Below are 15,000 nucleotides of genomic sequence, written 5' to 3'. Positions count from 1 at the left end.
TACTACTACTACTACTACTACCCACTACTACTACTACCATCCCTAATCCCCCATATCCCTAATCTCTGCAGTGGTCTTAAGGCTATTTGCAATGTTGATAAGCGGCCATTTGTTTTTGCTTTTTTCTTTTTTCTTTTCTTCTTTTTCTCTCTTCCTTTTTCCCTTTTCTTTTTAGCCTCCATTTAATCGAGTCCTTACCCTCACCCTTCCCCTACTATCTCACAGGGAATTTAGCCTGCAATTTCTACTGAACTTCTGCATTTTCATTAGTGCATTCTTCGTGCTGCTTTCTTGTCCTTGCTCGATATAGTGGAGGAGTGCGTGAGTGAAGGCAGCCTGACGTGATGGAGAGAGAGAGAGAGAGAGAGAGAGTGAAAGGGGGGGGGATACGTATAATACTAATGACAAAAGAATATAAAGGTGAGAAGAGTGTGTGAAAAGAGAGTTTAAAAAAGCGTGGAGAATATAAGGATACGAGTAAAAAAAGAGATTAAAAAAAAAAAAGATAGATGGGGTGCAGGAAGAGAAGAAAAGAGGGATGCACAGGACCGAACGATGCATAAGATAAAATCGAAAGAAAATAACAGAATACAAAACGAAAGGAAAAAGAAAACAGACGAGGAAGTTGGTGAGAAGAAAAACGATGCAATATTAAGAAACGAAAAAAATATGAAAGGGAAAAGACAAGAAAGAATGAAAAAGGGCAATATAAAGAAAAAAAACGATGAAGAAAATGAAAATAAAAGAAAATTGGCAAAGAGATTAATCAAAAAGCAACGATGAAGGTTAGAATGAAAAAAAAAAAACTGACAAATAAAGATAAAAAAAAAAAGATAAACGAGGAGGCAGATGAGAAAGCAAGAATAAGGTAAAATTAAAGAGATACAGAAAGCTAACATTTAAGCGAAAGTGAGAGACATAAAAGAGAGAAAGGAAGGGGGAGAGGGAAAGTAAGAAAGGAAGTGGAGAGGGAAAGAAAGAAAGGAGGGGGGAAGGGGGGAAAAGAGAGAAAGGAGGAGGGGGAAGGAGAGAAAGAGTACGGAGAGGTCGATGGTGCAGATAACAACCATCAGTCATCCAATTCTTTCCCGCCCCATCAGCAGCGTAGGGGCCCGGGGCTAGGCAATTCACTCCATATATTTAACTCTTTCGGTAGGATTGGTAACTTTTTCTTCCTGACTTTTATTTAACCAACGAATGTCATTCATACTGAAGGGGCGAATAAATGCTCTATCTCAACAACACATGACTCCAGGGAAATATAACAGTCCAAGGTAAGTGGCCTGGAAATAATAGGAATAATATATACAGCACGTCTGTAGGTTTAAGAGGTGAGGTGAGGGTGTCTAGTAACTCTCCCCTGAGCTGCATATTGAAACTAACAAGCCCTAACTTCTCCTCAGACTTGAACACTCATGGGCACAAAAAATCTTAATTCACTAGATCACCACAGAATAATAATAACAACAACAAAATCAAATAATAATAATAATAATAATAATAATAACAATAATGAAAAATGATGATAATAATAATAATAATAATAATAATAATAATAAAATAATAATAATAATAATAATAATAATAATGATGATGATGAAGGAAAAACACAAGGTGGGAGCCGGTACGGGAAAAAACTGCAAGGTGAGCATAAAAAAGATGGGGAAAGAAAAGAATCACAAAATAAAGCAGGAAAAAGGTCAGGAAAAAGTTGGAAGGAAGGAAAAAATTGAATACGAGTCAGGCGACAGGGGGAAAAAATGAAATAAAACCAGCCAGCAGAAAAACAAAATTCCTTCGAGCTTAGAGAGAGAGAGAGAGAGAGAGAGAGAGAGAGAGAGAGAGAGGTGAAACTGCTAGAGAAATCCTGAAGCTACATTTTTAAGCGAGGAAAAAAAAAGAAAAAGATATAGAAGCTAAAGGGAGAAAAATGAGAGAAAATGAGAAAGTGGAATATGAGGAAAAATAAAAGACAGGGGAATATGAAAAATGAAAAAAGAAAAGCGAGAATAGAGGAAAACTATGAGGTGACAAAGACAGTGAAAGAAGAAAAATACCAAGCCTCCATTTATTCAAAGTCCTTTATTCTCGAGGTGAGAAATTTGACAGAGCAGATTACAAAGAGAAGAGAGACAGGTAAAAGTAAGTGAGGGAGAAAGCGAGGAAATCAGTGAAAGAGGAAAAGGGAAAATCAAAACAGTAAGAGAGAAAAGAGAGAAAGGACAAGAAAGGAAAGTAAAAATAAGGAAGTGAGAATAAGAACACAGGAAAAAAGGAATAGCAAAGAAGTGAAAGAAATGCCCTACGACAAAAATAAATACAGAACCGAAGCATATAAGAAACTCACCTAGAAATAACAAAGGAGAAGTAAAGATGCCAGGTAAATGTAAAGCCTAAGAGCTACATCTTTAAGGCTGACCCCTGAACACTTTAAGGTGGTGGAGGTAAGACAGCGGAAGGGGAGGGGATAATGGCAGAAGAGGGAGACAGGTGGATAAAAGTAGGAATAAGGGAATGGAAAGCAGGGAACGAAATTGGGGAAAGGGAAGATAAAAGACAGGAGAATGGGTGTAAGACACAGCAAGTGGAGGGGGTAAGAGGGATAGGGAAGAAGAGAACAAAGAAGAGGATAGGAAAAAGGAGAATAAATAAGAGACTTGGGGAAAAGGAAGATAGAAAACAGGTCTTTAAGATGGCCGGGGCACAGGGCAATGGAAAGGGGGAGGAGGGAATGGAGAAACAGGAATATATGATAAAGGTGGGAATAGAAAAAGAGACAAAAGATGAGGACAGGGAAGTAAATAAAGAAGAGTGAGGGTAAAGGAAGATAGACAGGAAACAGTCTTTAAGGAGGCTGGGGCAGAGGACACAGAAGAGGGGGGGGGGGATAATGGAGGGAGAGGGAGAGAGGTTGGTAAAGATGGGGACAGGAAAATTGAGATTAATGAAGGAAATTAAAGAAAATAAATAAAGATACGTAATAAGAATACAGAATTGTGCTAATGGGGGGATGGAGGGATAGGTAGACAGGTGGATAAAGGATGAGGATAGAGAAGGAAAATAAAGAAAGGGAATATGGAAAAGAATAATAAAGATCTGGGAGAGGTGTTTATGGTCGCCGGGGATATGACATGAAGTACTGGACTGCGTTGATAAAAGGGGTGTCCAAGGAATGATTTTTTGATGAATAACGTGTATAATGGAGAAGGAGACAGGATAAGGTCGTGAATAAGCGGGAAAAAAGGGATAAAATAACGTGAATAAAAAGGGGGAGGAGTGTGAATGACAGGACAAGACAGGAATGGAAGATGATGTCGATGTAGTGAATGGCGGAATATTGGCATTCTCTCCATTACGCCTGTCTATCTACCCATCTATGTTCTATCGCTCACATATTTATCTGTCACTCTATCTACCTACACTGTTTAACTACTCGCATCTTAATCTATCAGTACATTCACCTGTCTATCTGCTTAACCCTCCATGTTTAAATCTATCACTCTATCTATCTTCCTATCTCTGCCTAACCACTCATTTCAATCTATCATTCAATCTCCCTACATATCTATCTATCTATCCACCCACATTTTTAATCTATCAGTCTATCTATATTGCAGGATGAAAAGTGCTCCCTTCATAGCTTATCTCTATCTATTCATCTGCCTATCTATCTATTTATCTACCGCATCTATCTATCTGGGGACTCACTACATCCCATCCGCAACAAGTAGACCTGGAGGAAAAAAAATAAAATCTCTCTCTCTCTCTCTCTCTCTCTCTCTCTCTCTCTCTCTCATATCCTTTGTTCCTCCTCTTCCCACTTTCACTGCCCGTATAAAGTTGGTATGAAGGGAGAAATGGGAAAAAAAAGAGGAGAGGGAGAAAGAGGAATATACAAGAAACCAGGACAGAGAGAGAGAGAGAGAGAGAGAGAGAGAGAGTAGAAGTAAAAAAAAAAAAAAAAAAGAATCGAAATAATGAAAAAATGGTCGTCGAAAAAAAAAATAAAACATAAGTAAGAGGAAAACGAAGGATAAGGACAGGAAGAAGGGAGGAAAATAAGAGGAAAATAGAGAGGAAAGAAGAGAGGGGAGGAAGAGAGTAGGTGTAGATGGCCAGTAAAAGAAGGGGAGGAGGAAGGGGAATGAGCGAGAGGGGTCGTTAACATCGGGTTATGTAGTGGTGGATGAGAGAGAGAGAGAGAGAGAGAGAGAGAGAGAGAGAGACTGCGACAGGTTAAAGGTAGACCAAGACAGAGAGAGACAGAGAGGCACCCTGAGAGAAGCTGCTCAACATTAAAGGTTACATCTACCGCCTGTGTGGAGACGGGCGGGGAGGCGGGTAGAGAAATATAGCCGGAGAGAAGACAGACGAACACCCACTACTTCTGTGAGCGTGTGACTGAAGCAATGAGACACGAGCTCGGTGTTTTTATACCCCTCGGGCGTGCATTAATTTCTGCCGCATCGTATTAAACTCAAGGTGCTCTAAGATACCAGTGCGGTCCTTTACTTGATTGGAATATCTTTGATGTTCAGAGAGAGAGAGAGAGAGAGAGAGAGAGAGAGAGAGTCGACACTAATCTCATTTTTAACTGATGCAAGGATGTTACACTCAGTTAATAGGGCATCATAGGAGCCTGAGTGTGTTAACAGAAATTACGAAAGACTGTGTATAATCAGGAGCAAAAACTGGAAAATACTGTATGTACAGAGATAAAAAATAATCTCTTTTTCCACGCGCTTACATCACACACATAGGGTACGGTCGCGGTCCCCCCCCCCCTGGTGCATCATATCAAAGCGAATCAGCTGCGGAAACAGAAACACAGCAGAAACACAGCAGGCCACTCTCATCTTGGTAATATTAACAAACAGAGGAAAAGTGGCGTGAAGGAGATGTGAAGCATTACACGAAGTCCCTAACTTTAAACGAAAACGTCTGTCTACCTACTTCCGTCAGTCTATCTGTCTATCTATCTATCTATTTGTCTATCTATTTCTCGCCAGAAGCCATGATCTCATAAATGGTAGCCAGAAACAAATCGCTTCCATGGCACCCTGTCCTCCGCTGTCAAGCAGCCCTTTCTCCAACTCACTCACCCTCTCTCATATATCAGTCCACCCCACATCTCAAAATCATCCTCATATGTCTTCTCTTCACCCCGACGACGTGTTACTATTTTATCCCTTTTACCATGAGATGATTTTATTTTCCCCATGCAAAGTTTGTATACGTTACTCCTAGACAGATGGAACTTCCTCGTGTCAACAGAAAACGGATGAAGGTCTAGGAAGGAGAACTGAAAATGGGGTGCGCAAAGTTAGAGATAAAAAAGATTATAATTGTCAGGGGTGATGGATGAGAGAGAGAGAGAGAGAGAGAGAGAGAGAGAGAGAGAGAGAGAGAGGAGATATTTGCATGGTAAATGCACAGGGGACGAAAGTGAAGCACGAGAGAGAGAGAGAGAGAGAGAGAGAGAGAGAGATAGGGGTTGTCTGTTGAGCTTCCAACTTTAGAACTCTTATGTGACACCTCCCCACCCCATCCTTCTCTCTCTCTCTCTCTCTCTCTTATCCAGGTCTCATCTTTCCCTCGTAACTCTCCCTCGCGGCATCTCTCTCAACCCTGCTCTCTTCACTCACTTTATCTCTCTCTCTAATCTCACACCCTCGTCTCATTCCTCGTCTCACCTTTGTTCATCAATTCTCACCCCTCATTCTTCTCATTCTCAACCTCCATCTCTTATTCTCAGCCCGTATATCTTTCTTACCTCAAGTATTATTCTCAGATTGTCAAAAATTCTTATACTCTCCCTATTTCCCTATTCCACTCTCACTACCTATTCTAAATCAATCCCTATTTTTATTCCCATTTCACGACGCTTGCTACACCTGTAATGTATAGCCTTGATTGAATGGAAGAAAAATAGGTAGAAAAAATAATTGGGATACAGAAGACGTGAAACCACTGCTCTCTCTCTCTCTCTCTCTCTCTCTCTCTCTCTCTCTCTCTCTCTCTCTCTCGTCTTATTAAGGTCGGCCCACCTACTTAGGGTCGTAAGTTCTGTGTGGTCTGTTTATCTATGCAACTGTGTAACTTTATTTTCTTCCTCATTTATTCTTGGAGCTAGTATTCTCTCTCTCTCTCTCTCTCTCTCTCTCTCTCTCTCATACACACACACACACACACACACACACACACACACACACACACACACACACACACACACACATACCTCCTCCGTCAGCTCACATTTTTGTTCTCGACGTAAGTGATGTTCGCAACCCAACCCCGCCGACATCTTGGTTATAATGAAGAGAGAGGGAGAGGAAGAGGGGGGGGGAGAGAGAGAGAGAGAGAGAGAGAGAGGTACCATGCATTTTCCTGGTCTTCAGTATCTATAGTGAATGGTCTCGATTTTTTAAGTCCTCTCTCTCTCTCTCTCTCTCTCTCTCTCATATAACTAAGGTGTCGGCGGCGTTGGGTTGGGAACATCACTTATGTCGAGAGGAAAAATGAGTTGACGGAGGAGGTATGAGAGAGAGAGAGAGAGAGAGAGAGATCAGGGCTCCTTGGTTAATGTGAGTCTCTCCCCACAGTGTGTACGGCAGGAGGGTTCGCCCCAAGCATCGAGGCGCCCCCTGCCACCTCGGCCCCCCCTACCCCTACTACGGTGGACGCGGCCCTCCTGCCCGCCATCCTAGGCCACTACAACGCCACCGTCACCGTACACGCCGGGGAGACCGCCACCCTCGCCTGCCACGTCGTCAGGCTCAACGACAATGCAGTGAGTCAGCCTGTTTGTTTTCACCTGTTGGAACTGGGTCACTCCTTCACCTTGAAAATTTACTCGTGCCTGTATAAGAATCGATTAGCCTTAGTTTACCTGGTAGGCTAATTAGGGTAGTGTTCGGGATGGAATGCTATATGATTTTTATAAATATCGTAGCTACCATTCCTTCGCTACTTATTTTACACATTACACCTCAATATCCTATAGTATGTTAATTATAGATCTGTATTACGTCCATATTACTAACCATACTAGCATTACTAAGCACGCCGGACCTACACCTTACCCAGACTAACCTCTCTAACTAAACATTAAAAAAAAGTCACAAAATGATCCTAAGTTCACCACACAACCTTCGCCAATCATACAAAATTACTCTAAGCTCCTCAGACAACGTTCATCAGCGTTTGTCTTTCTATCTAATTCTGCCGATCTATATATAAATGTACACAGCCTAAATTTCTATCTATCAGTCTGAGCAGCATCGTGTGGGGTTTACGAGAATTAGTTAACAGGTTTATGCCGTTGACTGCACAAGCATCATTGAGGCAGATACATACATACTGTACATACATACATACATGCAGAAATACATGCATACATGAATATATAGAGAGGAACGGACACATAGATAACAGACAGACAGACACACAGAAGAGAGAGAGAGAGAGAGAGAGAGAGAAAACCAAAGGCCTCACACTCATATATTCTTTAAGGATAAATTCCTAATGACAAAACAAATTCAAAGGAAATCTACCACAAATATTTTCTCTTAAATCCACGTTATTCTCCTCGTTCCCTCCCTCCCTCCCTCCTTCGCTCACCTCCCTCCTCCTCCTCCTCCTCCTCACCCTCCTTCCACGGATTCTTTTTCTCTCCTTTCCCTTCCCCTCGTCTCTTCTCATCTCTTCTCTTCTTCCTCCTTTCCTCTCTTCTTCCCTTTCTCTCCTCTCTTCTCATCTTCCTCCCTTCGCCTCTCATCTTCTCATCTTCCTCCCTTCCATTTTACTCCTCTCCCTTTTCTCTCTCTCCCACCCTCTCTCCCTCCCTGTCTGCTTCCATACTCCACCTCCTTCTTTCCCTCCTTCCCCCTCCCTCCCTCACTTCCTTCATGTATTCTCCCCCTCTCTTCTTCCCTTCTCCTTTCCTCCTCTCATCTTCCACATTTCCTCTCCTCCTCCCTTCCACTCCTCTCCCCTTCCCTATTCTCCAGATCTCTTCCATCTCCTCCCTCCCTCCGCACATCACCTCCCCTCCACCCCTCTCCCCACCTGCTCGCAAATTTCCCAACTGTAGTAGAGTTTGGGCAGTTTTTCTTGTCCGCGAGGCTCTAGGACAGGTTAGGTTAGCAAGTTAGCCCATCAGGGTTAGATTGGGCTAGATTAGGTAAGACTGCTTGGGTCTGGGTATATCCCCCTTCAAGTTAGACACTGATTAGATAGATGAATGGATGGAGAGAGAGAGAGAGACAGACAGACAGACAGACAGACAGACAGAGAGAATCACAGTCAGCTATTTGTTCTGAAGATATGCGCTGAATATATCAAAATCGTTCGTTAATACTACATATACTTCCTCATCTATTTCATTCACGGTCCACCATTGACGATCACTACGGGAAGACAAAGCTTAACCCTCTCAAGCCACGCGTCTATTCTCTATTTCTTTATTCATTTATATGGTTCTTGCTCTAACCCTTTCAAGCCAACAGTGTATTTTCCAGTTCATTTCTGTACTCGATTCTTGCCATCTCTAGACTTCTTCCTTTAACTTAGAAGAGACTTTTAAACTGAAAGAGTTGGCTATGATCTTCACTGACCTCTTCATTACCGAGAATCTCCTCTAAACTGTATTTAATCATCTGGAAATAGCAAAAATATATCACAAAAAAATAACACAGGGAACTAGAGCGAGAGGTGTCGAAACAGCACACACTTCGGAAATTCCACCATCCTGCCCAACCCCCCAGGGAAATCTCCCTGTAATATTAATGAGCCAGTTACGCAGACACAGTGGCATAAACACGGGGAGATGAGTTAATAGGTTGGGGATATGAGTTACTTGGCCGGGGAGATGAGTTCATGGGCCGCGGAGATGAGTTAATAGGCCAGTGATGCCATACGGGAACCAATTAACCTACACGAAAACGGTGGAAAATCACGGAGCGATGAACTACTGTAATGTGCGTGGGATTTCATACAGGAGCCAATTACACAAACATGGTGGAAAAATGTGGGGAGATGAATTAATAATTGTGTGATATCTTACAGCCAACCCCTCAGTCCTGTGAGTTCGATGGATGGTTTTTGTTGATGATGGAGATGGTGAGATTTTGTGATACCGTATGCGGGTACTGTTGAGTTTGTCTCTAGTTAGATGCATGGTAATAATTAGAGAAACAGAGAGATAGATAGAATGACTGGCAGATACAGATAGATAAAAATAGGCTGACAGCTCGCTAGGTAATTAGGTAGAGAAACAGACAGACAGAGAAAGAAATATAGACAGATAGACAGACAGACAGGTGTATAAGTAGAAATAAATAAACAAACATACAGCTAGAAATAAAGACAAAGATGGAAGCACAGATACACAGACTGTCATAAATAAGATACACAAAAGTATCTTCCTTACTGTCCGTGAGATAAAAGTTTTGTGATTCTGATACAGGGTGGTCCGTAAATAGCCCTCCACTGGGACCACCTCATGTGCTGCAGGGGCGGGTCAGTCTGCTTGGGTTAGGTTAGAGTAATAGCTTAGGTTAGGGTAGAGAATGACAGTAGCTTATGCGTTCTATATATAACCCATTTCTTTGTCAATTGTGTGCAAATGACTGTGGTTGATATCCTGTTTTTGTATCTCACACATGTCATGACACTTGATACAGAAACGCCTGCGCTACTTGCTAAAATATTTCTTCAATAAAGCAGTTCGTGTGAGAAAAAGAAACACATTTCACACACACACACACACACACACACACACACACACACATCCCCTCTCTCTCTCTCTCTCTCTCTCTCTCTCTCTCATAAATCATGCAACGCCGCTCTTCTTTACGAGATGGTGCAATCAATGTTATGATTCTGCCGACAATACCTCCCCTTTGCTTTTGAGACGTTGTGTGTGTGTGTGTGTGTGTGTGTGTGTGTGTGTGTGTGTGTGTGTGTGTGTGTGTGTGTGTGTGTGTGTGTGTGTGTGTGTGTGTGTGTGTTTTATAAAGTAGTGTAGTGTAGTGTACAATAGTGTAGTGTGGTAGAAATGCTTTAAATATTTTGTGAGTTAAGTATATAATGCTGTATTGGACAAAGAACTCTCAGTCTCCCTCCAACCCAAATGCATTCTTGACTCTATATTTCTAAAGTCTTTTCCTGCACTTTCTTCCTCCCTAAATCTTAACCATGACTAGAATAAAACTTTTGCTTTAAAAAATGATACAAACATCTTTATACTTTTTACCAGTTCCTCAAACGAAACTAGACGGAATAAAAGATGAAAGGCTTTTGAATTCAGACGGATATGTAAGTAAGGAAATATTACTCGTGAGAAATAGGGAAAATAGTGTGAGAAATATGACAAGAGTTCTTCCAAGAATTTCCCCTTCTAAAGTGATTGGGAACAAGAAAATCAGGGGTACATAAGAAAATAGATTGATATATGGACAGAGAAATATGTAGGCTATGTGCAATGGTAAGAAAAAATATATAAAATGGACACTACTGTATAAATATCCTTGTAATTATTTTTTCAGTCTCACAAACAGAAAGCTACAAATAAGTGGGGAGATAAGTTGAAGGGTCAGAAAAGGGATAAAATGGAAAATACTCCTTCTAAAAAGTGTTCAGTCTCTTAAATAATCTGATTGATGGATGAAAAAAAGATATAAATAAGTAGATGGACCATTTCATAGATAGATAGAGAGATAGATAGATAGACTGACTGACTGATAAAGAGGGAAGAAAGAGACGCACAGAGTACAGAATAGGACGAGGGTCCTTCCAAGAACCTGCCAATCTCTAAACCACGACAAGGTGAGAAAGACAAACCAAAATAAATGAGTTGATGTGTCGATTAAAATAAATAGCAAGAAAATGAAGCATAAAACGCTAAATATTAAAAAAATTCCCATGAATTCGTCAGTTTCGAAAGCAGCTGAGTAGAGAAAACATAAATAAATAAATAAATAAAAAATATAAAATGAAAGAAAATATGTGGGGGGTTAAGCTTGAAATATGAGAATGGGTCTTTTCAGATATTTGTCAGAGGTAATATTGACACACATTTGAGAGAGAGAGAGAGAGAATGAGTGAGAATATATATATATATATATATATATATATATATATATATATATATATATATATATATATATATATATATATATATATATATATATATATATATATATATATATATATATATATATATATATATATATAAAAGAGAACCTCGGAGGGGGAAAGAATTCAGATGGGAAAAATAAACTGAAATTATTTTGAGAGAGAGAGAGAGAGAGAGAGAGAGAGAGAGAGAGAGAGAGAGAGAGAGAGAGAGAGAGAGATCGGAGCGATAAAATGGAAATTTAGGGAGAAGAGGGAAGGATAAAGAGATGAAGGACGAAAGGAAGGGAAATTTGAGGAAAGAAAGACACGAAAAAAGGACGACTGATATGGAAGGAAGGAAGGAAAAAGAGAAGGGGAAAAATGAAGGACAGAGAAGGAAAAATGAAGAAAGGAAGGACAGTGGAAAGGAAAGAAAGAAGGACAGTGGAAAGGGAAGAAAGGATGGACAATGGGAGGGAAAGAAGGAAGGAAAAAGCATGGAAATAATGAAGTCTGTCAGCCGTTAAAATAATGGTAATATTAACATGACAAAATACATTTAAAAAATCTAATTGAGTCAGTTCAGTAAAATATTATATAAAAATCAATCTCGACTCCATGTTCTATTTTTTTCAGCAAATTAAAAATCCATCTTTATTAGATGATGAAAAATAATTTGCAATAAAGACCAGGCCGTATCATTATTTTCTACGATGAGGCTATAGTTCGTTCACATTAAACTGCAGGAAAATTTCGTCTTCTAGCTTATTATCCGTAGCTCAGTCGCAGTGAAATACAGCTAAGGCTCTAAATTCCCCTCACAGCACTTCTTCGTGATTAGTATTATTGTCTAAGTTATTCCCCCTAGTTAAATGTAAAGAGTACAGGTTAAATAAAACAATCTAGGACTCTACCAGAAGCGGATGCAGTCTTCATTACAGTTATTAAGATATTTTTTATATTTCATTCTCGTTAGGACCAGATAAAATTAGAGGTATGTTATTATTATTATTATTATTATTATTATCATTATTATTATTATTATTATTTGCCTTCTATTCATGCTCTAAATCTTTGCTTAATTTCTCTCTCTCTCTCTCTCTCTCTCTCTCTCTCTAACTCCATCCCATTCTCTTTCAGGTATCGTGGGTTCGAAGGCAAGGAGGAGAGTATCACATCCTTACAGTGGGCTTCAGTACCTACCATAATGACAACAGGTGAGAGAGAGAGAGAGAGAGAGAGAGAGAGAGAGAGAGAGAGAGAATAAAAAAAAAAAAGAAATGCCAAGTGAAGGAGGGATAAAGGAAATGCAAAATGGGAAAGAGAGAAAGGAAGGAATGAAGGAAAATTAAAAGAAAATGCCAAGGGAAGGAAGAAAAAGAAGGAAAGAAGGAGGAAAGAAAAAGGAAACGTCGAGGGAAGGAAGGAAAGAAGGAAGAAAACGAAGGAAGGAAGGAAAAGGGAAGGAAGGAGGGAAAAAAGACCCCATATCGTTTCCATAAAGGTTCTCCTGTAATCGGTGAGGAGGGAGGATATGGAGATGAAGGGGCTAGGAGGGATAGATAAAAGGATAAGTAGATAGAAGGATAGATAGATGGATAGATAGATGGAGGGATGGACAGATGGCTGGATGAAGAGAGAAAAACAGATGGGCAAATATGTGTGCACAGATAGATGAATATATAACATGATTGATAAATGGAGAGAGAGAGAGAGAGAGAGAGAGAGATGAACAAACACTATATCCAACCACTCCTGTCTGAAACTCTAAAAACTGAATGAAAGAATCTGAAATGAGCGAAATGAAATACAACTGAAATTAAGTAGCTGAGCGAAAATCGTTTGGTATGAGAAAGAATTAACCCCTTCAAGCCGATTACCCATTTCCCATCCCTATGACCTCCAGACGATTTTATTAAGCTGACGTAGTCTTGCATTGAGGTGTTTGACAGTGACTGCAATTCGTTAAGTCAATCAGATTTTTTTTTTTTTATGCAAGGAAGAAGGAACCAAAGGCCAGAGCATGTAAGACTGTTGCCCCCACGAAAAAACACAAACAAGATAACAGAGAGCGAAATGCAGTTGTTTGAAGAAGGGAAAAATGGAATGTGCATTACAGTATTAAATGCACTAATTGCCTAACAGTATTAAATGCACTAATTGCGTCACAGTATTAAATGCACTAATTGCGTCACAGTATTAAATGAACTAATTGCGTCACAGTATTAAATGCAGTAATTGCGTCACAGTATTAAATGCTCTAATTGCGTCACAGTATTAAATGCACTAATTGTGTCTCAGTATTAAATGCACTAATTGCGTCACAGTATTATGTGCACTAATTGCGTCACTATTAAAAGCACTAATTGCATCACAAAATTAAATGCACTAATTGCGTCACAGTATTAAATGTACTAACTGCATCACAGTATTAAATGCACTAACTGCGTCACAGTATAAATGCACTAACTGCGTCACAGTATTAAATGCCCTAATTGGGTCACAGTATTAAATGCATTAATTGCCTCACAATATTAAATGCACTAATTGCGTCACAGTATTAAGTGCAATATTCTTTTGGAGTCATTAAGCTACAGATTCCCAAATTTTTCAACTGGGGCAATAATTGAATGATCATCTGAATAAAATCAATATATGAATAATATGACCAATATATGAACAGCATCAAGTGGCAATGAACAAGGCCAGTGTTAATAATACTATGATTTTTTAAAAGTTCATTTAGTTTATGAGCGATTTTACTCATTTCTGAATAAACTTTTTAAAACCAGATAGAATTATACGTCTCTCACCAACTTTTATAGAAAAAGAGAGTTTTCCAAGGCAAGAAAAATGATATAGCTCTCATTAACCCTTATAAAAGCAGGGAGTTTCTCAAGATAAAGGAATTAATTGATGTTAAAATTAGAAAAAGACGATAATGACGGCCCCAACTGAATTAAATCGTCTGGAACTGATAATCATTGACTACTAGAGTTGTTTTTACCATGAGATGGGTCTTTGTAACAGTATCAACACTACCACGTTTAATTATTCTCTCAGTTGAATTAAAACACCGACACCCACGAGAAACAAACCATGGAAATAAAACTTGGCGCGCGCGTACACACACACACACACACACACACACACACATAGAACAAGACTGACAATCAATACCTGTCAACTGCATGAGGATCCCACACACAAAGTAAACAGAAAGGACACACACACACACACACACACACACACACACACACACACACACACACACACACACACGCCTTTTTTCCTATGGATGAGAAAGCCATTAGCAGGTCTGTGTACTCAAGTGTTAAAATGCTGGGAATTGAAATCATTTGGGCGTTTTTCTCTATTAAGACTGGGAATCGGGTATTAGACGGTACAGTGGGGGAGGATTCGACGCTCTCTCTCTCTCTCTCTCTCTCTCTCTCTCTCTCTTACACCACTCGTCTGGCTGGAAGTGATTTCGAAGGATTTTAAAAGTCATCCATTAAAAGTTTTTCACTGATAATTCAAGTGATAGTTTCAAGCAGGAAGTCTTTAATGATCATATTTGTTGTTGTTGTTATTATTATTATTATTATTATTATTATTATTATTATTATGTCCTTCAACGTCTTCAAAAAAAATCATAATCAGAATACCGTATACGTACAATCAAGGACATGCTTTGGTCAACTGTTTTACTGTATCAAGATTTAATTCGTCTTAGGGCATATCCGTCACTTCCCTCCCTGAAGCATCACGTCAAAAAGCATCATCAGTGGAGAGAGAAAAAAAAATACCATGACCCTCTCAGATTAGAATGCGAGCTAAGGAAGACAGCAGTGGACATGATCTGGCAAACTTCATCTGTGG

General features: G+C 39.7%; 1 protein-coding gene across 1 annotated transcript in view; it reads left to right on the top strand.

Moving 5' to 3' along the window:
• LOC145401072 (zwei Ig domain protein zig-8-like) overlaps positions 1-15,000 on the top strand; it is a 46,133-nt gene that overhangs the window by 1,671 nt on the left and 29,462 nt on the right. Inside the window, exons 2-3 of the mRNA XM_080273444.1 lie at positions 6,603-6,790; positions 12,259-12,335. Of these exons, the coding sequence (XP_080129570.1) occupies positions 6,603-6,790; positions 12,259-12,335 (265 nt within the window). The remainder of the gene's footprint in view (positions 1-6,602; positions 6,791-12,258; positions 12,336-15,000) is intronic.

The sequence above is a fragment of the Coenobita brevimanus genome, chromosome 54 (genome assembly GCF_032717465.1).
Source record: "Coenobita brevimanus isolate Jiangsu-jjx chromosome 54, ASM3271746v2, whole genome shotgun sequence".
NCBI classification, from domain to species: domain Eukaryota; kingdom Metazoa; phylum Arthropoda; class Malacostraca; order Decapoda; family Coenobitidae; genus Coenobita; species Coenobita brevimanus.
Note: the sequence above shows the minus strand (reverse complement) of the source record. Positions and strands in the feature narration are given on the sequence as shown.